Source organism: Ochotona curzoniae, unplaced genomic scaffold, assembly GCF_017591425.1.
Source record: "Ochotona curzoniae isolate NIBS_2020 unplaced genomic scaffold, NIBS_Ocur_1.0 contig_3498, whole genome shotgun sequence".
NCBI classification, from domain to species: domain Eukaryota; kingdom Metazoa; phylum Chordata; class Mammalia; order Lagomorpha; family Ochotonidae; genus Ochotona; species Ochotona curzoniae.
The window spans coordinates 12,857,192-12,881,180 of record NW_024465885.1 but is presented as its reverse complement, the minus strand read 5'-3'; the positions used below and the strand labels follow the sequence as shown (position 1 = coordinate 12,881,180).

The window sequence follows — 23,989 nt, the reverse complement described above, 5'->3', positions numbered from 1 at the left end:
GTCCTAAGTATTGAGACACTAGTATAGTCATATCATGTCACATACACAGGACAATGTATAAAGAAAACATCTACTAGCCAGTGCAATTCAAGTACCTCAAATTGTCACCAAAACACTTTGATACTGTTTTTAAAATCAGGGTCTATTGTAATATGAATTATTACAGGGAATTTAAAAGCACCAGTGTAAAAGTTTAATTTTTTTAACCGATAAATCTAATAAGGCATTAAGAATACAAAAATCAAAAAGCAATCTAATAAGTACAATTGCATATTTCAGTGTACAGCGTAGGATTCCTTTCTTGAGGACAGCGTGTTTGAACTCCTTCTATCTCCATTCTTCTCTAAATAGCCATGCAGTAAGGTCCTACACGTGCCCTGCATCATTTCAGTGCTTTTCCAGGGTCCTGTTCTGCTCAAGCCAATCCACCTGTGGCAATAACAGCCTGGCCGCAAGGTGCAGTCCCTGGCTGAGAACCATTTTTCCGCCCGAGGGAGCGGCCACACAGCTCCACACAGGCTGTCCCTTTGCTTTTGGGCTCCCTGTGTTTTCTGCTTTCTCGGCCGCGGCGGACAACGGAGCGCGGTTAGCAGGTGCAGGAGGCCGCGGACGGCCCTCCGGGGCGGGGCTCGGCGTTCGGTTCCGCCCCGAGCGCGCTGCTCCGCCCCGAGCGCGCACAGCCGAGGCCCCGTGCGCGTTGCTCCGCCCCGAGCGCGCACAGCCGCGGCCCCGAGCGCCGCGCCCTGCCTGCCCCCGCGCAGCCGATGGTGCTTCCTGGGAGAGCCATGGCCAGTAAGTGGCACGGACCAGCGCGGCTGGCCAGCTGCCGCCGGCGGGCAGATGGCGGCCTTCACAGTCCACCTCAGTGTTCGCGCCTGCGGCCTGGTCGGACGTGGGTGTCGCGGGGCCGGGCGACATGGGCGCTCCCCGGGCTTCCGGTGGAGCCCGCGGCGCCCTGAGCGCCCAGCCCGGGAGCTTGAGGTTCTCGGAGTGTGGGGTTGAGGGTGGTGGAGATAGGAGGCAGGACTGCCTTGTAACCAAATGTTAGGCCCCCGAACAGCTAGGAGTCACAAGTTTTGTAGGATGTGCTTCTGGGGACGTTAGCCATGATAGATTTCCTGAGAGTTAAGGGTTGTTTAAAAGGGAGTAGAGAAAGCGGGCTTGGGATGCCGCATCTCACATCCGACCGCCTGTCGGAACCCTGGCTCCTTCACTTTTGACCTAACATCCTGTTACTGTACCCTCTGGAGGCAGCATGCGATGGCTTGAATGTTTAGGTCCGTTGCTGCGCACCTGGCTCCTGGCTGTTGTGGGCTTTTTGGGAATAAAAGAATAAGTGGAAGGGCTTCTCTCTCTCAATAAGATTTATTATGTTTATCAGAAAGGCAAATTTACGAGAAGGAGAGAGAAGAAAAGCTCTTCTATCTGCTGGTTGACTTCCCAAGTGGCTGAGCTGATCCAAAGCGAGGAGCCAGGAGCTTCTTCCAGGTCCCTCGTGTGGGTGCAGAGTCCCAAGGACTTGGACCCTCCTCTGCTTTCTCAGGCAGGAGACAACTAGGGACTTGAAAGGGAGGTGGATCAGCCAAGATAGGGTTAGCCACTGAGCTCTTGCGCTGGGCTGATAAAAATGAAAAAACAAAACAAAAAAACTAGGTGAATGCTTACAATAAAAAGAGACCGTCAGGCACGCTGTGTAAATTACCATATGTGTTACATGCATTCCGTGTAGAAGGTGGAGGTCTGGCTTTATTTATTTGTTTGTTTTATTTATTTTTTAAAGATTTATTTATTTTTTATTACAAAGTCAGATATATGGAGAGGAGGAGAGACAGAGAGGAAGATCTTCCATCTGCTGATTCACTCCTCAAGTGAGCGCAACAGCTGGTGCTATGCCAATCCAAAGCCAGGATCCAGGAGCTTCTTCCGGGTATCCCACACAGGTGCAGGGTCCCAAAGCTTTGAGCTGTCCTCGACTGCTTTCCTAGGCCACAAGCAGGGAGCTGGATGGGAAGTGGAGTTGCCAGGATTAGAACTGGTGCCCATATGGGATCCCGGTGCATTCAAGGCGAGGACTTTAGCCTCTAGGCCACGCCGCTGGGCCCTTTTTAATTTATTTTTAAACATTTTTTTAAAGTATTTATTTTATTGGATGTCCCGTCCAGCAGGACAGTCAACGGGGGTCGCAACCACCTAGGAGAGATTGGGGGACAAGAGACACGAAGAATGGACAGCAAGACAGGATGTCTGATCAAGCTGTCAGTTTATTGATTTTAATTGAGGGTTTTTATATTCTTCAGTAACTAAGGCTCAGGGAGGAAAGGAGAAACTAGGACGCAAGCCATGGTCTCCAGACCGATTGTTCTTGAGCAGCCACCATATCCACAATAGTAACCAGCATATCAACAATAGCATAGGTAATCAGTAACAAGATATCGGCAGGTACAACATAAATCACATTCTAAAACAGTTGCTAGAAACAATTGAAGCTAAGCGTGTGATTAGCTTCATAACTTCTTTCCCAAGCATCTAGCCAGCCGGGGATTTTCCACTGGCCCGTAGTTCTATATTCAAAATGGCTTCAGTGTGGCTACAGTACACGGCTCCTGACATCTGGAGAGTCAAATTTACAGAGAAAGGAGAGACAGAGAGAAGAGTCTTCCATCCACTGGTTCACTCTCCAAGTGACTGCTATAGCTGGAGCTCAGCTAAGCTAATCCGATCCAAAGCCAGAAGCCTCCCTTGGGTCTCCCACATGGGTACAGGTCCCAAGGCTTTGGGCTGTCCTCAACTGCTTTCCAAGGCCACAAGCAGGAAGATGGATGGGAAGTGGAGCAACTGGAGCACAAACTGATGTCATTATGGGATCCCAGTGCATGCAAGGCAAGGACTTCAGCCACTCGGCTTCCACTCCAGGCCTTGAGGTCTTGTTGTGAACAGTGAGGGTTTGGTCTTGGTCTTTGTGTGTGAGGGGGGTCCCAGCTGGCTTGTGTGCAGGCTTCTCAAGCCAGCCTTGGCTAGATTGGGACATGTAGCTTCCTTCTATGAAGTGGGGGCTGCCCAGCTATCTGTCGGTCACCTGCCTTATGTCTATCTGTGAGAACGCTTGGTTCTTCTCGGCTTGAGTTTAGTCAAGGCTCAGTTGTCTTTTCCCCAAGAGAGATGTGTGCGAGTATCCAGTCCTCAGTGTGGAGGGTTCCCCTGTGGTCGATGTCTTGCTGTCAGAGCCCTGTGCGGTGGGTGAGTTGCAGAATGTCCACCGTCATTGAGCTTGGGTCCAGAGCCCTGCGCTGAGGATGGGAAGGAGGGCACGTCCACACTGCCACGGGGAACGTTCCTGTTCTCCCCCTCAGTCCCAGGCCAGCTCCTGCAGTCCAGGGGAGACTTTTATGGGTGGATGTGGTGTTCTGGTGATGGTGCCAAGCCCTAGAGTCATTCCGACTTTCTGTTTCCCGTTTTCGTTTCTTTTCATTCAGGGTGAAATTGGACTTGTTTCACTGTATTTACATTAGACCAAGGAGGGAACACCTGTATTTTCTTACTTTGGGAGTTAATGCAAATCCCAGGGTTTGTCAGTGATACGTCTTCTGGAGACATCTCCACTGTCAGAGGAGATCCTAGAAATGTAGCTCTAAATGGGGGGATTTCCAGATGCGCCATCAGATGGGGGAGGGCAGTTAGGATCGTTCTGGATAATTATGTCCGCAGAAACTCCAGGCAGGACCCAAGCATCACATGAGTACCTTGAAAAGGGGAAATTGCATGTGAAGCATTGCTCCCTGATTAAAGGTGACTGTTCTAGGAGCCAACAGGTGATTCTGGAGCATAGAGGAGAAGCAAATATAGAGCACAGCTGCTATTTCAAAGGAGCAGTGAATTTTGTTGAGCTGCACAGGTGCCCAGGGACACTGATCTGTAATGAGGCGCATGCACAGCTCATACGATACCAGATTTCTTCCCCACCAGCAGCTAGATAGATCTGCTGAGTCCCAACCTATGATGGGGAAGTTGAGACAGGTATCTCCACTGTCCCAGTTCACGATGGATGATCAGCTTAGTGATTGCACCTTCTGCACTGGATTTGGAACAGGTGGGAGACCCAAGATCATGGGACGGGACCTTATTCAAACTCATCTTCTTGTTTAATGTCTCTACACTATATGCAAGAATGGGCCCACCTACCTTGCTTCTGGTTCTTGGGCCTGGCAAGGAGCTCTGGCCATGAATGATGTTCTGTCTTAGGGTCTCCAAACCTTGTTGTGGAAGGCCATTTTGTGCATTACAAGCTGTTAAACAGCATGCCTGGCTGCCGTCCATTGGATGCCAGTAATATGTGTATTGTGATGATAAAGAAAAAAGTTGTCCAGTTGTACCTGTTATTGCACAGTGTCCAAGGGGAACAGGGTCGTGCTGTGAGAACCTTGGCTGGGCCTGAATTCAGTGGTCCTACATTCTCTGACAAGCATTTTCCTTTATAATTGTCCTTAGCTTTCCGCTTGGCCCTCATCCAGCTTCAAGTTTCTTCCATCAAATCAGACAATGTCACTCGAGCCTGTAGCCTCATCCGAGAAGCAGCAACACAAGGAGCCAAGATAGTCTCCCTGCCGGTAAGTGGCACTGTGGGCCCAGGAGAACGCTGTTGACTAGCTCTGCTTGTCCACTTGAGTGCCTGCATTCAGTACTGCCCATTGAAGCCCAAGATTGCACCAAGTTGGTCTGGAATATTCTGGCAAGGGGAGATTTGTCAACATGATGAACAAGTCTTGCAGTTAGGATCGTCTGTTCTGTGTAAGTGAGAAAACCAGATTCCTAGTATGGTGAAGGAGCTAAAATATACAGTGCTGGGATACTTTTTTCCTCATATAATTTAGCCATCAGGAAGCCTTAATTGAGGCATTTAGGAAGCCTGTGGGTATCTTAAAGCCAGTTAAACTTAGCATCCCTTGGCCTTAGGTTAAATCTTCAGAAAAGAATCAGCTGATGGGTATGCATGTCTGTCTGTTAGCAAGTGCAGGGCTGGTCCAGATGCCGGTTACCTTCTCCATAGGTCTTATGGGGACCACAGGGAGGAATCGTTCTGCACAGCACCCCTCACTCCCGGCTGTGGGGAGGAGGCAGCCCTTTGTACACCCTGCCTCTGTTACTGGAAGAATCGTCACGCCTACTTTTTTGTCCTAGTTACGCCCCAGCTGTCACAGATACGGCCAATGAGCAGACATCTTTAATGTGGGAGCTTGAGATCCTAATGCAGTCTTCCTTATGGAGTCAGTTGTAGAACTCACCTGTCATGTTGTAAAGCCCAGGAGCGGAGGGAATATTCAAATTCTTGAATGTGTATGCTTAGTTTATTAACCAGCTAGCATGCATTTTTGTGCATTTAAGTATCTTGGCTTCAGTATCTTGGTACCGTGCCTGGCACATAGGCGATCTCAAGAAGCACAGACTGATGTGAGTACAGTTGAAGTCTGGTAGCTTTGGTGTTTGTTTCCTGACATGTCAGAGGCCTGTCAAAGGCAAACACCCCAAGTGGATAAATGGCTTCATCAAATCACAGTGATAGTGCTGCAACTTTCAACAGCTAATTTTGCCAATATCTTGAACTTTTGTGGCTTCCGAAAGTTTTTTGTTTTTGTTTCTGTTTTCTTCATACATGATTTTATTGCTTTACGTAGTAATTGTAAAATGTAATTCTGAGGGGATCCTGTTACAGCGCCCGTCCTGTGTCCAGGTACCTGGGTTAGATACTTGTTTCTGACTCCAGATTGAGGACCTGAGTCCCAGCCCTCAGCTTCAGCTTTCTTCACCCCAACCATTATGGGCATTTGAGGAGCATGAACCATGCTGGGTATTAGAGAAGCTCCACCTATCTTTTTTTCTTTCTCTGTTTTTCAAATAAATAAATACATGTTAAAATGCATGCAATTTGGAGCTCACGGATTCCTGCTAATGCTCAGTGTCTGTGAGGAGGCTCCCTGTGCAGTGTTATCTGGATGCCCGTGGTGAGGCCTCACTGTGCTCCCATAGCCTGGAGCCAGCAGGCCGGGGGACCTGTGTCTTCCAGCCTCCCTTGGGTGGTTGCCTGGTCCTGCACGTGGCTGCAAGCTGCACCCAGGTCCTGGACTTTCAGTGCATTTTTGGTTGTGTTTTATCATGTGATAGTAGAGCTGGAAGCAGGAACATGCCTTCTTAAAGCAGATCCTTAAAATGTGTTTTGTGTTTAAGTGATTCTTTTTCCATTTTTTTTCTCTGCCATCATCATTCTAGGAATGTTTTAATTCTCCCTATGGCACAAACTATTTTCCTGAGTATGCCGAGAAAATTCCCGGTGAATCCACACAGAAGCTGTCTGAGGTGGCAAAGGAGTGCAGCATATATCTCATTGGAGGTAACGTCCTCTTTTGGAATGGCCTGAACACCTGAGTGATTGCTGGCCTCACAGGTCAGCTGTGGAGACGCATGAGGTGCTCAGCAAGCACTCATGTGGAAATATCTTCAAGGCACACCGTGCAGTGGAGAAAAAGCAAGCTTAGTATAATGTGAGTGGGTTTCTCGTTCAGATCATGTCCTCCACACAAAAGAAGATTGTGCACACTTGGCTTGCCATCTCCACAGGTTCTCAGTCTGCACATCGGCCAGCTGTGGATTGAAAAGATCTGGGCTGGGGTGGGAAGTGGGAGAACTTCATCGATAATGAATGTTTATAGGTTGTTGTTTTTTCTTACATTCCCTAAATATAATTACTCTGTAATATTCACATTGTTTGATATTGTGAGTGATCTAGAGATGATTTACGGTACCCAGGAGGATGTGCCCCAGTTGTGTGCAAATACTGCGTATCTTATGTAGAGGGCTGGAGCATATGTAGATTTGGCATGTTAGGAATCAATGCCCTGCAGATACCACATGAGGACCATGTTTTGTATGTCGTGTAAGAGGGTGCTTCAGAAAACTCATGGAGAAGAGAGTTAAACGATGGTGCAAAAACTGTTTTGAAATCCTTGAACAATCTTTTCATAATATACAGTTTCTATGAGCTTTTGGTACATCCCTGTACACACAGACTTCGACATTTTTTTCTTGCACCAAAATGAACTTGTCTTTTAATTCTTTTATTCATACACCCCTTTTAAAGATATATTTATTTGAAAGAGAGAGAGAGAGAGAGAAAGCAGGATAGAGATATCCTCCATCCACTGGTTCACTCCTCAGGTGACTACAACAGCCGAAGCTGGGCTCAACTGAAACCGGGAGTCAGGAGCGTCTCGGTCTCCCACATGGCCGACAGGGTCCAAGGACTGGAGGCGTCTTCGGCTGATTTTCCCAGGGAACTGGAGCAGAAGTGAAACCACCAGGACTTGACTGGCATTACAAGTGGTGACTTACCACTGTGCCGCAGCATCCACACCCTCTTTCTATGAATTTTTTGAAGTCCCCTCATACATGTAAAGGAATAATAACTACTGTAGAACTAAATTCATCAAAATTTCAATAATGAGTTTCGCTGGAGAAAGAGTGGCAGTACAGGGGCAGGTTAAAATGTGGAAAGAGAAGTCACTTCTGTTATTTATTATACTATTATAGGGTTGAAAAAACTTTCTTAGATCCTACGTACTTGAAAGTAGCTTTGCATTTGTGCTGTTAAAATAGATTTAAAACTTTTTTATTTGTTAAAATAAAAACAAAGCACAATACATTGTGCAGTAGACATAACAGACTTGACTCTGTGTCATGATATATTAAGGATTAGAAATGAATGAGACGAGAAAATGAAGGCAAAGGCAGAAGTCTAAGGCGGAGCTGACTCCATGGTGGGAGGCTGGTGATTTGGCATCCTATTTCTCATCTTAGTGACTTCTGGAGTACAGTTTTTTTTTTTTTTTAAAAAAAAAGACTTGTTTATTTTCACTGGGAAAGCAGATATACAGACACGAGAGACAGAGAGGAAAATCCGTTTATTGCCATTGCTGGAGCTGAGCCAATCTGAAGCCAGGAGCCTAGAGCTTCTTCCAGATCTCCCACGCGGGTGCAGGGTCCCAAAGCTCAGGCCATCATCGACTGCTTTCCCAGACCACAAGCGGGAAGTTGGATGGGAAGCAGGGCCGCTGGGACATGAACTAGTACCCGTGTGAAACCTGTCATGTGAAAGATAAAGACTTTAGCTGCTAGGCTACTGTGCTGGGCCCTGGGATACAGTTGTAATGTAGGAACTGGTGAGTTTAAGTTAAGCAACAACAAATTTGATTTTACTTTAATGTTACCAATTAAGTGTTGCTCAAGATCCTGGCTGAATTTCAGGAGCAGCTGGTTATTTGTTAAACCTGTCTCTGGCCTCTGATCTGATAGCTTCAAGAGCTATTTATTTGAAAGGCAGAGAGAGCAATGTCTGCAGTGGCTGCAGGGCCGGGTCCTGCTGAAGCCAGCGGGAACCTGAGACTCCATCCAGGTCTCCCTCGTGGCTGTCAGGGACCCGAGTCCTTGAGTCATCTGCTGCCTTCCAGGGCATTAGCAGGGAACATGGGTTGGAATAGAGCTGGTCTCACTGGAAGCGGCACTCTGATGTGGGATGCCAGTGTCACAGATGGTAGCTTAACCCCCTGTGCCCCAAAGGCAGGCCCTGCATCTGACTTGATTATGTCTCATCTCCACGCTCATGCTTTTCTCTGAAAGATTATTTTCAGCAACAACAAACGTTAGGCAACTCTTAGAAGTTACTATCTTTTGGGCCTGGCACAATAGCCTAGTGGCTAAAGTCCTCCCCTTGCATGCACCAGGATCTTATATGGGCATTGATTCGTGTCCTGACTATTCCACTTCCCATCCAGCTCCCTGCTTGTGGCCTGGGAAAGCAGTTGAGGGTGGTCTAAAGCCTTGGGACCCTGCACCCGCGTGGGAGACCCAGGAGAAGTTCCTGGCTCCTGGCTTCAGATCAGTTCGGCTTCTGCCATTGCAGCCTCTTGGAGAGTGAATCAACGGACAGAAGATTTTTCTCTGTCCTCTGAAAATCTGACTTTCCAACAAAAACAAATCTTAAAAAAAAATAGTACATTTTATTGCTGTACAGAAGTCACTGTTTCTCAGTTGTTTCTTTGGTCATCATAAAGGAATCGCGGTGTCCATTTTTATTGTTAATGGCTTGCGTGCCTGCCTGTCTTGTCTCTCCATGAAAGGCTCCATCCCTGAGGAAGATGCAGGGAAGCTATACAACACCTGTGCTGTGTTTGGGCCTGATGGGACGTTGCTGGTAAAGCACCGGAAGGTGAGTAGGGATGTCTCCCCGAGTCGTCTTCGTCCCTGGCCCCTCTCAGCAGGTTGTGCACGAGCCACCAGGCTGTTGATTTGCTGGCACAGATGGCTAGAGTTGGAAGCTTGCATTTTTTTTTCTGTAGCTCTTAGACTCACTGTATCAATTGCTGCAAAGACACAACCTGCATGGATTTTTATTATGGAGATGCTTTGTTGAATACAGGGAGGTTAACTCGGAGAGAAGTGACATCTTTTATTTCTTAGCTTCCTAGGATTATTGTTGCAGTTCTGTCCTGTTTTAGTTTGCTCAGAGACAGCATATGGTTGGGTCTTTTTATTCGTTTTGATAGTTTGGGAGTGGTTAATTTATATGTAAGGTAATTATTAGGGTGGTTAGATTTAGATATTCGTCATTTTACTTTTGTTCTTTGTAGTTTTCTACCTTCTTTTGGAGTAACTGAGTATTTTTCCAAATTCCATTTAAATGTATCTACTACCTTTTTCATTATACTTTTTTTTTTTTAAGCTGCTGCCCTGGGAATTAAAGTATACATCTTTAACTTGTCACAGTCTGGGTAATGTTGTCATCACTTCATTGCCTATCTCCTGTTCTTTATGTTTGTTATAGTTGTTGTATGTATTCTAGTAAAGAAGTTATAGATACTATACACCAGTAACTTTTCATATAAGTCGTATACATTTTAAAGAAGGGAAAAACACATTTCATTTCTCTGCCCACCCAAATATTGACCCTTGTGATGTTTTTCTCTTCTTCCTGCAGATCCTTATTCTCTTTGTGTCTTTTCCTTCAGACAGAAGGACTGCTTTAGGATCTGCTGTGAGCTGGGAATTCTCTTGGGTTTTGTTTATGGATATGTCTTTATCTTGCCTTCATTCTTGAAAAATATATTTTTTAAAGATTTATTTATTTATTGGAAAGTCAGATATACAGAGAGGAGGAAAGACAGAAAGAAAGATCTTCCATCCGATGATTCACTCCCCAAGTGAGCGCAACGGCCGGTGCTATGCCGATCCGAAGCCAGGAGCCACTTCTGGGTCTCCCACACGGGTGCAGGGTCCCAAAGCTTTGGGCCGTCCTCGACTGCCTTCCCAGGCCACAGGCAGGGAGCTGGAAGGGAAGCGGGGCTGCCGGGATTAGAACCGGCACCCATATGGGATCCTGGCGCGTTCAAGGCGAGGACTTTAACCATTAGGCCACGCTGCCGGGCCCTGGAAAAATATTTTTGCTGAAATAAACTTCTGGGTTGACCGTATTTTTTCTCTGCTAGAAGTCACATTATAGCCTGCCTTTATCCTGACAAGAAGTTTACTTTTATACCCTTGTGTATAATTTTTTGCTTTCAAGACTTTTCTGTAATCTTTACTTCTCAGTGTGCTCTTAAAAGTTTTTTAAAGAGCTTACTTACTTATTTGAAAGGCAGAGTAACACAGAGAGGTAGGGAGAGACAGATCTACTTGGCAGTTCTCTTCCCACATGGCTGTAGTGGCCAGGACTGGGTCAGCTGAAGCCAGGAATTTCTTCCAGGCCTTCCCTAGCACAGGGGCCCAAGCAGCTGGGCTGTCCTCTGCTGCTTTCCTAGGAACATTAGCTGGGAGCTGCATTGGAACAGGGCATCCGGGACTTGCCTGGGCTCCTCAATGGGGCGCTGGCATAGCTGGGAGCTGCATCGGAACAGGGCATCCAGGACTTGCCTGGGCTTCTCAATGGGGTGCTGGCATAGCTGGGAGCTGCATCGGAACAGGGCATCCAGGACTTGCCTGGGCTCCTCAGTGGGGCGCTGGCATAGCAGACAAAGCTTTACCCCATGGTCCTGGCCTCAGTTCTCAATATTTTTTCATTCTAACGTGACTCAGTTTTGTCTTGATTGGTGCTTCTTCTATTTATGATTTTAAAAATGTTTTCCCATACTTAGGAACGTTTGGGGATGTTATTCTATGAATTGCTTTTTCTGTCTCATTCTGGTTTGGACCTATAATACATATATTTAAGAAATTATTTCAAAGTTCCTGAGACCCTGGTAGGATATTTTTCCCTTTCCACCATTTTTTAAAGAGTTATTTATTTATTATTTGAAAGGCGGAGTTACAAAGGAAAGTTGAGAGAGAGTGATACAAAGAGAGCGAAATCCATCTCCCCTCCACTGTGCTACTTTCCTGATAGCTGCAACACCCAGAGTTGAGCTATTCCAAAGCCAGGAGTTTCTTCCAAGTCTTCCATTTGGGTGCAGGGTCCCAAGGCCTTAACCATCCTCTGCTGCTTTCCCAGGCCAAAAATAGGGAGCTCAATCAGAAGTGGAGTAGCTGGGACAACAAGCTAATGCCCCTGTGGGATGCTGGCACCACAGACAAAGGCTTACCCTATTATGCTGTGGTGCCAACCCCTCTGTTTTACAGACTGGATAGTTGCTATTGATGTATGAACGTTGCTGGCCTACTTCTCCAGCACCTTCAACATTCTGTGAGCCAGTCCAGTGAGAGTTGTGAAAATTCTAGTATTTACTAGTATGGTTTTATGTATCATTTTTAAAATGTGTTTTAAGTCATGTTTCTGTACTTTTCATTTTCAGTTTCTTACTGTTATATAGAAATCCAACCAGGTATTTTTTCCCCAAGATTTGTTTATGTACTTGGACCTGGCATGGTAGCCTAGTAATTAAGGTCCTTGCCTTGCATGTGCTAGGTTGCCATATAGGCACCAATTTGTATCCTGGCTGTTCCACTTCCTTTCTACCTCACTGCTTGTGGCCTGGAAAGCAGTAGAGGACAGCCTAAAGCCTTGAAACCCTTCACCAGTGTGGGAGACCCGGAAGAAGCTCCAGGTTCCTGGCTTCGGATCAGCTCAGCTCAGGCTGTTGTGACCACTTGAGGAGTGAACCAGCAGATGGAAGATCTTTCTTTCTGTCTCTTCTCTCTGTAAATCTGCCTTTCCTAGAAAGACGAAGTTTGAAAGGTGAAATTACAGGAAGAGAGATAAGGAGAGTCAGAGAGATAGGTCTTTGAGCCATTGGTTTAGTCCCCAAATGACTTCAGTGACTGGAGCTAGCTGACCCAGGGCCACAAGCTGCATCCGGTTCTTCCATGTGGATGCAGGGATCCAAGCACTTGAACCATCTTCTGATGCTTTCCCAGGCCTATTAACAGGGAGCTTGATTAGAAGTGCAGCAGTCAGGACTGGAATTGGCACATGTATGGGATCCTGGCACCACAGACAACAGCTTAACAGGATACACCGCAGTGCTGGCCCCTCACTGGTTTTAAAAGCATCAACTTTTATATAACACTCTTGATAGATTTAATCATTAATTTAAATGATTATCTATAGGAATTTTGGGTTTTTTAAATTAATTTAAAATAAATTTTTACATACGTAATTTTGCCATTTGAGCCTAATGAGAGATTTCACCTTTTCGTTTCGATCTTTATGTGCCTTACTAGTTCCATTCACCTTGTTCCTTTAGATTCTGTGATACCATGTTGAGTAGTAAATGTGTGTTTTGTTGCCACTCAGAAAGAAACTTTCAGTATTTCACTATTAAATATAATTTTTGTTTGAGTTGTTCACAGAAACTCTTTATCAGACTTTAAGAAAGAAAGTATTTATTTGAAAGACCAAGTTGCGGAGATGGGGAGAGGTACACAGCTGTGTCATCCAGGTCTTGCACATGGGTGGCAGGGGCCCAAGTACTTGAAGCCATGTCCTGCTTTCCTAGGTGCATTAGCAGGGAACCAGTTCAGCCGGGACTCGAACCAGCACCCATGTGGGATGCCAGCACTGCAGACAGTAGCTTAATTTACTATGTCACAGTTCTGGTCCCTGTTACCAGATTTTTAAAAATCTCTTTTGGGCCCAGCATGTTAGCCTAGTAGTTAAAGTTCTTATCTTGCAAGTACCAGGATCCTATATGGGCACAGATTCTAATCCCAGCAGCCCCGCTTTCCTGGCAGCCCCCTGCTTGTGGCCTGGGAAAGCAGTCAAGGACGGCCCAAAGCCTTGGGACCCTGCACCCATGTGGGAGACCTGGAAGAGGTTCCTGGCTTCAGATTGACTCAGCTCTGGCCATTGTGGCCACTTGGGGAGTGAGCCATTGGGTGGAAGATCTTCCACTCTGTCTCTCCTCCTCGCTGTATATCTGGCTTTCCAATAAAAATAAATAAATTATTGTAAAAAAATTCTCCTTCTAGGGCCTGACGTGATGACTCAGTTGTTTAATCTTTCCTTTGTAAGTGTTTGGATCACATGAAGGTGTTGGTTCATGTCTCAGCTGCTCTACTTCCCATCCATTTCCTTGCTTGTGGCCTGGAAAAGCAACAGAGAATGGCCCAAAGTCTTGGGAGACCTGCAAGAAACTCCCATCTCCTGGTTTTGGATTGGCTCAGCTCTGGCCATTGTGGCCTATTGGGGACCAGCTGATGGAAGATCTTTTTATCTTTCCTTCTTTGTGTAAATCTGCCTTTCTGGTTAAAATAAATGTTTCTTCCTAGAAAAAAAAATATATATATATTTATTTTTACTTGAAAATAATGTGCATTTGAGAGGCAGGCAGAGATGAAGAGAGATCATCAGTGTGGTAAGTACCCAGGCATTTGAGCCACTCAGGTGCACATTAGCTGGCAGCTGAACTGAAAGTGGAGTGGCTTGGATTTGAACCAGCACCCCAGCAAGGGATGTGGGCATCCCAAACAGGACTTTGATAGCTATGCCAAATATCCAAACCCCCTTTTGTTCAAATCAGAAACAACTGTAGTTTACCAAATATTCAGTATACATTTCTTTAGATCATATGATTTTTTTTGTTTTGTTAATGTGCTAAGCTAGATTGATTTTTTAGTATTAGGTGTATTTTCTTTCTTTAAATAAATTTGAAAGTAATACATTATTACTCTTATACATTGCTGACTTTAATTTTGTGATTATTTTTTTTGTTTTGCCTATTTTTAATGTCTACTCAATCTCCATCGCTCCTGCTCAATTTTTAGTTTGATTGAAATTCTGGGAAATTTTCATTTTGAATACAAAAGCAACCCATGCATTGTTTCCCATGAGAAATGTAAACATTGGCTCACATTCCATATGGAATTGGAATTGCAGTGTGGTCTTTTCCATTTTCCTGTGTAGGAGTCATTTTGGCGAGTTGCAGGACAGGTCATGGGTAGTTTGAAGTGCTATTTTTGTACATACTTGATCTTATACCAGTTTGCTTCTATGTTTGTGGAATGATGTCTGCTGTTACCACCGTGAACCCTGCTGGAATAGAGGTAACCAAGCTATTTGTTTGTAATGCAGATCCATCTGTTTGACATTGATGTCCCTGGGAAAATTACATTTCAAGAATCTAAAACGTTGAGTCCTGGTGATAGTTTCTCTACATTTGACACTCGTACGTACCAAATAAATTTGCCTCCTTTAGCTGTCCTAGTGCAAGAGCAGATACCCCTTTCTTTCCTATGTTTCTCTCCAACCTTTTCATATAACCTGATTGGAAGATTGAAATGAGAAAGGCAGTATGTCTCCAAAGATCTGTAAAGTTTGAGCTGAATAGACAGCTAATTGGTTTAACGTGATTTTGCTCTTCCATTTGGTCACAAGTTCCTGTGATTTATTCCAGAGTATTCCTATGAAGTCATGATTGAACATCTCCCATTTAAATAATAAGCATTCAGTTAGGATGAATTTCTCATCTCTGCTACAGTGAGTAAGGTCTTTATGAGATGAAGTCCAATTAAGAAGTGTGGTTCTAAATTGTCCCCATCTAAGGGTCCTGTGTTAATTTGTCCCTGTCAGGTTTTTTTGGGTCCTAGGGGATTTTTCCTGCCACACTGTGGTACAGGCTATTAACTTTTCATTTGTGCTTTTTCTGTTTGGAAACAGCTTACTGCAGAGTGGGCCTGGGCATCTGCTACGACATCCGCTTTGCAGAGCTTGCACAGATCTATGCCCAGAAAGGTGAGGCAGTGCTGTGGTTGTGTTCTGTAGCTTGGAGGTTTGGTTCTGGACTTGTCTTTGTGGGGTCAGGGAACCCATTAGTTAGCAAAGCTGGGAAAGGAGCCTTAATCTCACCATCTACAGCCCTTGCATTTCATCAAGCCTCTTGGACTTTTGTTGTACATGAGGGTTTTCAGAAGTTGTGGTTTAGCATACCAACTTGGAACAGGTAATAAAGCTCAGTAGGTCAAGTTGTCAATTGGGACACTCATATCCCATATTATAGTGCCTGGATGGGTCCAGGCTCCTCCACTCTGACCAGTGTCTTGCCAGTGTGCTTGGATTCCTTCCACCCACTTGGACACCCAGGTGGAGCTCCTGGCTCCTGGCTTCAGCTTGGCGTCGCTCAGACTGTTAAGGACATTTAGGAAATAAACCAGTAGATGGAAGAGATCTTTCTCTCTCTCTGTGTGTGTGTGTGTGTGTGTGTGTGTGTGTGTGTGTGTGTGTGTGTGTCTGTGTGTGTCTGTGTATGTGTGTGTGTGTCTTTACTATCACTCTGCTGTTCAAATCCATCTAGGAATGCATCTGTAAGTTCTTAACAAATGAGTCTAATGTAGCCAGGAAAGGAGGTTTGTCCTAAGTGTCTGTTCTGTTCTTTGAGTTTAGAACAATTCATTTGGAACTTAGTCGGAATGATCAAATGGGCTGGACTCTGATAGGATCTCACCACTTGGTGGTTTTAAATGTGGCTATAACAGAAATGTGCCCAATGACATCTTGGTCCCAAACCAGGCTGAAGTTTCTGAGTTCTGGTTCTAACTCTTCCCTGTGGTTGGCACAGTACATTGGGTCAGTCATTTCACCCTTGGAGCGCTGTTGGTTTCACTTTCTTCATAAGAATTATATGAAAGTTAGGGATAGAGAATGTATAAAGTTCCTTGATAAGTGGGACTCAGCAAACGTTAGCATTCTTACTAGATTGCTGAATCTAATTCCAGATTGTCATTTAACCAACTGAAGTGGGTAAGGAATAGTTTGCTAACCCAGTAGAAGGAAAAAGTACATGGCTTCTGGAGTTAATAGTCTCTTTGAGCCTCATCCAACAAACATTAAAACTACGATTCTGCCCCTAATTTCAGTTGAAAAGAATTATGAAATATGGCATGTAGCCAAACATACAGCGAGAGAGAAGTTCCAATGGCTGTTCTTTTTTGATGTGCCTTTGCGTGTTACGATTCCAGGCATCTGCAGCACTTCTCTTGGGGGCCTTATGTGTTCTATGTGTGTGTTTCTAAAGTAATGCAGAGCTATTCTTCAGTACTGCTGCCTCTGCCTCATTGGGTTGACATTTTTATTTATTTTTAAATTTATTTTATTTGAAAGGCAGAGTTATAGAGCGAGAGAATGATTGAGATCTCCCATCCACTAGTTCACTCTCTAAATGGCCACAGTGGCTGGAGCTGGGCCAGTCTAAAGCCAGGAGCCAGAGATGGGTGCAGGTGCCCAAGTACTTAGGCCCTCCTCCACTGCCTTCTGAAGCCATTAGCAGGGTGCTGGATCAGAAGTGGAGCCACTGGGACTTGAACTGGCACCCTTACTTATGTGTCACTGTAGGCTTAGCCTTAGCCTGCTAAGCCATGATGCCAGCCTCAGCTGACATCTTTTTATGCTTGGAGAATCTTGAGTTTGGTCTCTGTTAAGTGAGAAACAATAGGACAGACTAGTGTCATTATTTCACGTGTGTTTATTGTTCTTTGCCTTTCTGTCCCCAAGGCTGTCAACTGTTGGTGTATCCTGGAGCTTTCAATTTGACCACTGGCCCAGCCCACTGGGAGTTACTTCAGCGAGGCCGGTAGGAAAGGACCATCTGTGTCTCCTCTCTGTGCAGAGGTTTCGGGTTTGATGCGGGTACCAGCCTGCCCCAAGTGGAAGACTGCTTCACACCCAAATGTAGTTGGAAAGGATTGCTTTGCAGGGAGGGCTTCTGCTGCTGGGTACTTCCTTTCAGAAGCCGCGACACCCCCTCCTGAGTTTGGGGGGCTGAGTGTTGCAGTTTTAGGAACATTCAGTGTATCACATGGACCACAGGTTCAGTTTTCTGAGATTAAATACAGATTAGTCTCTCATGAGACAATTTCTAGCAACTTTTCCAGAGGAATTCAGCCACAGAAACTAAGAAAGAGGCAGTGGTTCCTTTAGCACCGCAGCCCTAGGGAGGGATTTGAGTCCGTGCCATTCACATGACGGTTTTTTCCTACCCTGTTCATCCTCTGTTGCCTCCCTCTGGCCTTGGGGATACTCTGCCAGCAAACTCATTAGAATCTGTTGTCCTTCTAACTCATAAATCCAGGCCATTGCACAAGCATCACTGGCATGTCACAGTGGCATTTCCCTTTGTCCTCCAAGGCTGAGGGCTGGTGAAGGGCAACCAGCAGAAGTGACAGCACATGGAAGGGAGGAGGGCCGTGACTGTGCCTGCGCAGTGTGCATGAAATGCTGATCACAGTGCTAGTTTTTTTTCATTATAGCTTTTTAATTGAAGTGTCATGTAGAAAAGTACACTAATTTTAAGCATGCAAGTCAGTGTGTGTGTGTGTGTGTGTAAACATTTCCAGTCTCTTAAAATGCTCATTTCCCACTCAGTAGTCTCCTTCTGCCAAGAAGTAGCCACTGTTCTCAGTTTTAGAGATGGTGGTAATATGTATTGGAAGGGAAAGAGGTATGTCACTGAATGCAGGGTAGAAAAGGGCTTAAAAGTAGATGATACTATGGTGTTCATCACTGTGCAGTCCTGTGAGAAGTAAGAAAAGCTTAGAAGATAATGGGATAAACTGGCATGATTCAATTGAGTAATGCCAGAGGGCTCCCAAGAGAGGTGGGTGGGTTGCTATAGCTGCTATATGTGGACTTCTTGTCTAAGCTGAGATGTGTGAGTGCAGCTGTTGACATGAAAGTGCCTTACAGCCCTGCCTGATGCAGCAGCAAGAACTACCTCTTCTCCCGGACCACCTTCCAGAGGTGCTCTGGTATTTTGTATGTGATCGGCAGCTTGTGCCAGAATGCTCAGCGGTGTTGCTTTTGGCATTTTGGGGACCATCCTGTGCACTGTAACACATGAAACAGGCTCCTTGGCTTTCCCTACTAGACACCAACATAAAGGTCTACAGACACTGGCAAGCCTGATGGGCAAAATCACACCCAGTGGACAGCTGTTGGTTTATGCACAAAGTTTTTGAAGAGAGGGTTCCATGGCCTTGGCTTTCTTTCATGTCTTGAGCACAGATAGTCCCCAGATTACAATAGTAGAAAACACCTTATGGTTTTTCAGCTTTACAGTGGTGGAAAAACTGTACATCAAAGTTGTTTTTTGAATTTTGTTCCTATCTGAGCTAGTGCTGTGCCTGATGGGACCCTCTTGTGATGCTTGGCAGCGGCAGCGAGCCACAGCTTCCAGTCGGCTCCAGCACGATGAGGGCAAACAACCCATACTCCGCAGCACACTGTGCTGCTAAGCTCCTACACTGGATACGCCAAGGGTATTCAATGCGTTTGTCACTGAAGATTTTTGCTGAAAATTGTTTTATTGGTAGTAACCCCATTTATGGCAAGATGAATCTGCACAAGTCTGTTTTCTAAAAGAAGGAGCCGTTGTGGTTGGAATAGAAAAACATCACTGATCTGTAGTGGTCACGTTACCTGTTTTCTGTCCGTTGACTGCAGAGCTGTTGATAACCAGGTGTACGTGGCCACAGCCTCTCCTGCACGGGATGACAAAGCTTCCTATGTTGCCTGGGGACACAGCACCATTGTGAATCCTTGGTAAGTTTAGCTGAATGAGTTTGGAATCGATGGTTACTTGTGAGATGGAACACGGACAGGTGGATTATTTGGCCTCTGACCCACCTACCCCAGCTCTCCCCTTTCCTAATATGTACTTCCAAGTTTTGGTTTCCATTTGAAAACCAAGTGAGAAAAAAATTGTCCTTCTCTCCTGATTGAGTAGTTGGCCTTAGCCGAGTGCTTGCCCTTTTCTGAGTCTCTAAATGATGTCCAATGTCCATCCAGTTAGATTCCATTGAAAAATAAGGCAGCAGGTACAGGTTGGAGGTTTTACTAAAAGGCCCACAGACTCTTTGCTGTGGTTAAAATTTAAGCTGGTAACTGGTCTTAGGATAGGAGTGAGTTTCAGGGTGAAGACTTTGCTCCCAGCATAATGATTCGATGAGGGGAAGAGCGAATCAGTCATGGAAAATACAACCTTGTCCCTGGCAAGTGGGTGAAGCATTTTATTACCCAGTGAAACCAGCATGTAAATCTTCTCAGATGCATGTACAGTGAGGCCTTAAACATATGGCCTGGTGTGCGTGTGTGCAGTTTGCGTCATACCCTCAGTATGTGGCTTGCATGGTCTCAGCCTGAGCTCAGGACTGTCCCTTAGTGAACTCAGTTCAGGCATGGAGTGACTACAACTTTTGACTAGGACTTTTTGAATTCAAAACTTGGATTTTTTTTCACACCATTGCACACACACACACACACACACACACACACACACACGTCTATGATTCCTGCTATTTCAGGGAAAAGATTCCAGTCACAAAACTAAGAATGTTTGGGGCTGGTACTGTGGCATAGTGAGGTAAGCCACCACTTGCAATGCCAGCTGCTCAATTTCCTATTCAGCTCCTTGCTAAAGTGCCTGGGAGAGTAGTGGAAGATGGCTTAAGTGCTTGGGCTAGTGCATTCAGGTAGAAGGTCTAGAAGAAGCTTCTAGTTCCTCGCTTCAATCTGAGTCCACCTTTACTGTTGTGACTATTTAGGGAATGAACTAGTAGAGGGAGGATTTCTCTCTCCCTGTAACTTTGACTTTCAGAAAAATAATAAATTATGAAAAAACAAGGCATAAGAAGGAGAAAGGCTGATTATCATGTAGTCCTAGTATGTACTTTATTCCAGCTTCCTGGGACCCAAAGCTCGACCTGTGTGATAGGGAGGCTTTGGACGATACGGCTAGTGAGATTCCTGTCTTCCTGAATGTAAGATGTGGGGGAGAGCTGGAGAACTGGAGCGGTTAAGTTGGCTTGTAGCATTTCTTACGCTTGCTTCAGGTTTGTGTCTGTGGGTAGTTTCATGGTGGGTGGTCTGTCCTCTGCCTCTCGGGCGGCGCTGCTCCACAGCCAGTTCCCTGTGCACTCTGAAACTGACCACGCCAGCTGCCTCTGACATGCAGTAGCTGTATGATTTACTGTTCTAGCTTGCTTCCGTCTGCTGGTCCTGGGAGCATTCTGGCTAATGTTGACATTAGATTGGGAGGGACTGAATTTAACACACAAATGGACAAGTACTGAGACAAATGGACAAGCGGTTTTTCTTAAATTATTATTTTATTTTGATAATCTTTGCATAGTTGATTAGGACAGAAAGGGTCAAGGGCTACAGGAAAGTGGGTAAGACCATTGTTTCCACATTCTCTCTCTCTCTCTTATTTTTTTTTTTCCTGCATCTGGGGTAAGGGAGGAGATAAAGGGAGAAGCCCCACTCACCCTCCTACCCATGCCAGGGTCCCTGACATGTGCACTGCTCAAGTGGTTTTGAGAGTTCAGCAGTTCTGAATTGCTGCCAGTCTCGCCATTCCAAGCACGATGAAATCTCTCCAGAACCCACTGCCTGACATAGTCCACCTTAGGTCTCCATGTGCCCAGATTTTCACTGCCAACACATGGCTTGGGTAGATGATCAATTTGTTCTGTCCTCAGTCCTCTGTTCTGGTACTAGGGCCGGGTGTGATAGCCTAGTGGCTATAGTCTTGCCTTGTACACACTGGGACTCCATATGGGTGCCAGTTCTAATCCCAGCAGTCTTGCTTCCCATCCAGCTCCCTGCTTGTGGCCTGGGAAAGCAGTTGAGGATGGCCCGAAGCCTTGAGACCCTGCACCCTCAGGGGAGACCCGGAAGAGGCTCCAGGCGGCTTCAGATAGGCACACTTATGGCCATTGCAGCTACTTGGGGAGTGAATCAACAGGTGGAAGATCTTTCTCTCTGTGTATCTGACTTTCCAATAAAAATTAAATAAATTTGAATGGCTGAGTGTACCAGAACTGTTTGTGACTATCTGGTCAACAGAGCCGTTATCACGTGCAGTTGTTTGTAGTGTTGGTTACTTTGGAGAACTCTGGTTTCATGGACAGTATAGCTGAATGCCTGCCCTGGGCCAAGAGACTAGGCCCTGGGAGTAGCTTTCCAGGTCAGCATTCGCTCTGTGCTCTTGCTGTCCCCTAGGGTAGGACTCCTGCAGGTATGTGAGCTGCCCACCACTTCTACTCGGTCCCCCAGAAAGCTGTGTTTCCCTCAACTCTGAGAATGAAGCCTGCTAATGTGTGGATCCAGGGGTCCCAGGCACAAGGGCAGATCCCAGGGGTTGTGGGGCCCACCCAGCTGAAGAGCAGACCTGGATAGGGACAGTATGGGTTTCCCCCAGTTTGTACCTGTCAGGTAGAATGGAGCTTCTGACTTGGGTTAGATAGCTCTGTGCCCAGAGGAGTGTGGGACCGGAATAACTGCCATTTCTTAGGTGTCCAAAGCTCAAAATATTCCCCTTTATTTTCTTGCTGAGTCCTCATCGTGCTTTTAGTGCCACCTTATACTTCAGGAAGTGAATATTGCAGATTACTTGCCATACAATTATAAAGCCACTTAAGGGATTTGTGCTCCTGCCTTCTTCATTTAAATCTCAGAGTCTTTGCCATGTGAGATGGAAAGGGAGAGCAGAGATCCTGAATATTGCTAACATCAGGGAAGTCCTCATGGTCCTGGCCTGTTTTTCAGGGGAGAGGTCCTAGCCAAAGCGGGCACTGAAGAAACCATCGTGTATTCAGACATCGGTAAGGCTTCCCTTGCAGGGGTTCAGTCTCTGGCATTCCCTTTGCTCTGAAGCCAGATCCCACGGCTATGAAGCTTCAGTCGCTTGAAATGCTCCTTCATGCCCCTCCTCTGCTACGCTTGAGGATATTTGAGGATCTGGTTCACCGACCACTCCCTGGGGGCTGTTGCTCAGGTTGAAATCCTTTAGTTTGGTTCGAAATCAGTCCTAGGCCAATTCCAGACCATCTGTGCATCTAGACGAGACCACTGTTAGCATGAACTTATTTGCTAAGAAATCCCGTTGGTTAGTGAAGAGTTGTAAATGATTGATAGTTCGCTTTTCTGTTTCTACAGACCTGCAGAAGTTGGCTGAAGTCCGCCAGCAAATACCCATTTTGAGACAGAAGCGATCAGACCTGTATGCAGTGGAGTCGAAAAAAGCTTGAGGTTAAGGTTTCCATCATGTAGCACGAAGGGAAGATACAATTCCATGACATGATCAGCTTCCTGGTGAATTTCTTAATCCTTTTTGTTTTCATTCTTTGTCTCTCTCTCTTTTATTACCTAGTCAAAAAGGACTTAGGCTGTGTTCAGAAGGGTTGGCTCAGAAGTTTCCACCATGCTTGAATTGCTTCAGAACTGTTGATACAAGTGTCAGATCTTGGAATCTCACTGGCTAATTCACCTGAGAGAAATGTCAGTTTGTCCTGAACCTCCAATCCTGCTCATTGGAGGTGGAATCCATTGTCTAGAAAACAACGGTCTGGTGCTGTTGTACTTGAAGCAGTACTTTAAAGTCATATGTGTGCATCCATGTGTAACTATGGGGAGCAAGGTTTAGATTCTTGCACTTTGCAAGAGGAAGTCGTGGGCCTGCCTTCCAAGTTTGGGAAGGAGCTGGAGCTTCACCTGGGCATACTGGTTTTGGAGGAAGAAGCCATGAGCCTCGCGGGTGAATGCCAGCGAAGCACTTGTTCCTGGCAACTTAGTGCAAATCTATGCGAGAGGCCCCAATTCTGGTGTGTTGTTTTGTTTTTTTTCTTTTCTCTCTGCTGGCATTTCCTACCTCCAAAGATGAAGAATCAATGAATGTAGAGTTGCTTTTTTTTTTTTTTTTTTTGCCTCTGAATCATTTAATACAATTAAAAGTGAAGGACTCCAGCGAGTTTTTGTGTCTGTTATGTTTGGTGGTGGACTAGAACGACCAGCTGTCTGAGAACAAACCCTGGTTTTGTGGTAGTGTTTGCTGCTCTCTGCGATGCCACTGGGTCACCGTGGTCGAGTGGAAGCTGTCACCTGATACCTCTCAGTGGAGTTGGGACAGATGTACACAGATGGCTGTTGTGAGCTGCTGTGATCCTGCTGGTGCACCCACACTGGTATAAACAGACAGACATTTACCATTTTGGAAAGTAAGACAAAAATACACAAACGCAAATTGTATTAGCTCTGAGAGTGAAGATACCATGGAAAACAATATTGTAGACTCAGTGAAAAGGACACATGATTTTTTTTTTAATTATAAAATTTGATAAAATTTGACAGTGCACACATAGATGCACATAGCTACCACCTCCCAAAATATCTCTGTGCTCTTTTATAATCTCTCAGGTTATTCCTCATTCCAAAATAACCACTGATGAATTTCATCACTGTAGACAATTCGTGTTTTCTAGAACTGTGTGAAAATGGAGTCATGCCGTATGTCTCTTTTTAATTCCTTTTTTTCCTCTTCCTTGTTATTTGGAGAGTCATCTTTGCATTGGTAATTCATTCCTCTTCATTGCTGAGTTGTATTTAATTGTAAGGCTTTGTGATAATTTGCTTATCCATTTGGGTTATTTCTACTTTGGGACTATTACACAAAAGCAATTAGAAGTATTTTATACACACTTTTTTCATTTTTCCTTGATTGGAGTGGTAGTGATTTTACCATTCTAT

The 23,989-nt window shown here is 45.4% G+C and overlaps 1 protein-coding gene across 1 annotated transcript; it reads left to right on the top strand.

Moving 5' to 3' along the window:
- The first annotated feature begins 669 nt into the window (after positions 1–669).
- Positions 670–23,209, top strand: NIT2 (nitrilase family member 2). The gene is made up of 11 exons (XM_040980573.1): positions 670–696; positions 762–792; positions 4,486–4,604; positions 6,262–6,382; positions 9,165–9,253; positions 14,546–14,639; positions 15,131–15,205; positions 16,961–17,039; positions 18,908–19,006; positions 22,013–22,068; positions 22,403–23,209. Exons 2-11 carry the CDS (start codon positions 765–767, stop codon positions 22,492–22,494), a joined length of 852 nt encoding a protein of 283 aa, XP_040836507.1. The 5' UTR covers positions 670–696; positions 762–764; the 3' UTR covers positions 22,495–23,209.
- The last annotated feature ends 780 nt before the right edge of the window (positions 23,210–23,989 follow it).

Coding starts and splice junctions, on each gene's coding strand:
- NIT2 (XM_040980573.1), top strand. CDS start 765: ATGGTGCTTCCTGGGAGAGCCATGGCCA. Junction 15,206..16,960: donor ACAGATCTATGCCCAGAAAG/GTGAGGCAGTGC, acceptor TCTGTCCCCAAG/GCTGTCAACTGTTGGTGTAT. Junction 19,007..22,012: donor AGCACCATTGTGAATCCTTG/GTAAGTTTAGCT, acceptor CCTGTTTTTCAG/GGGAGAGGTCCTAGCCAAAG.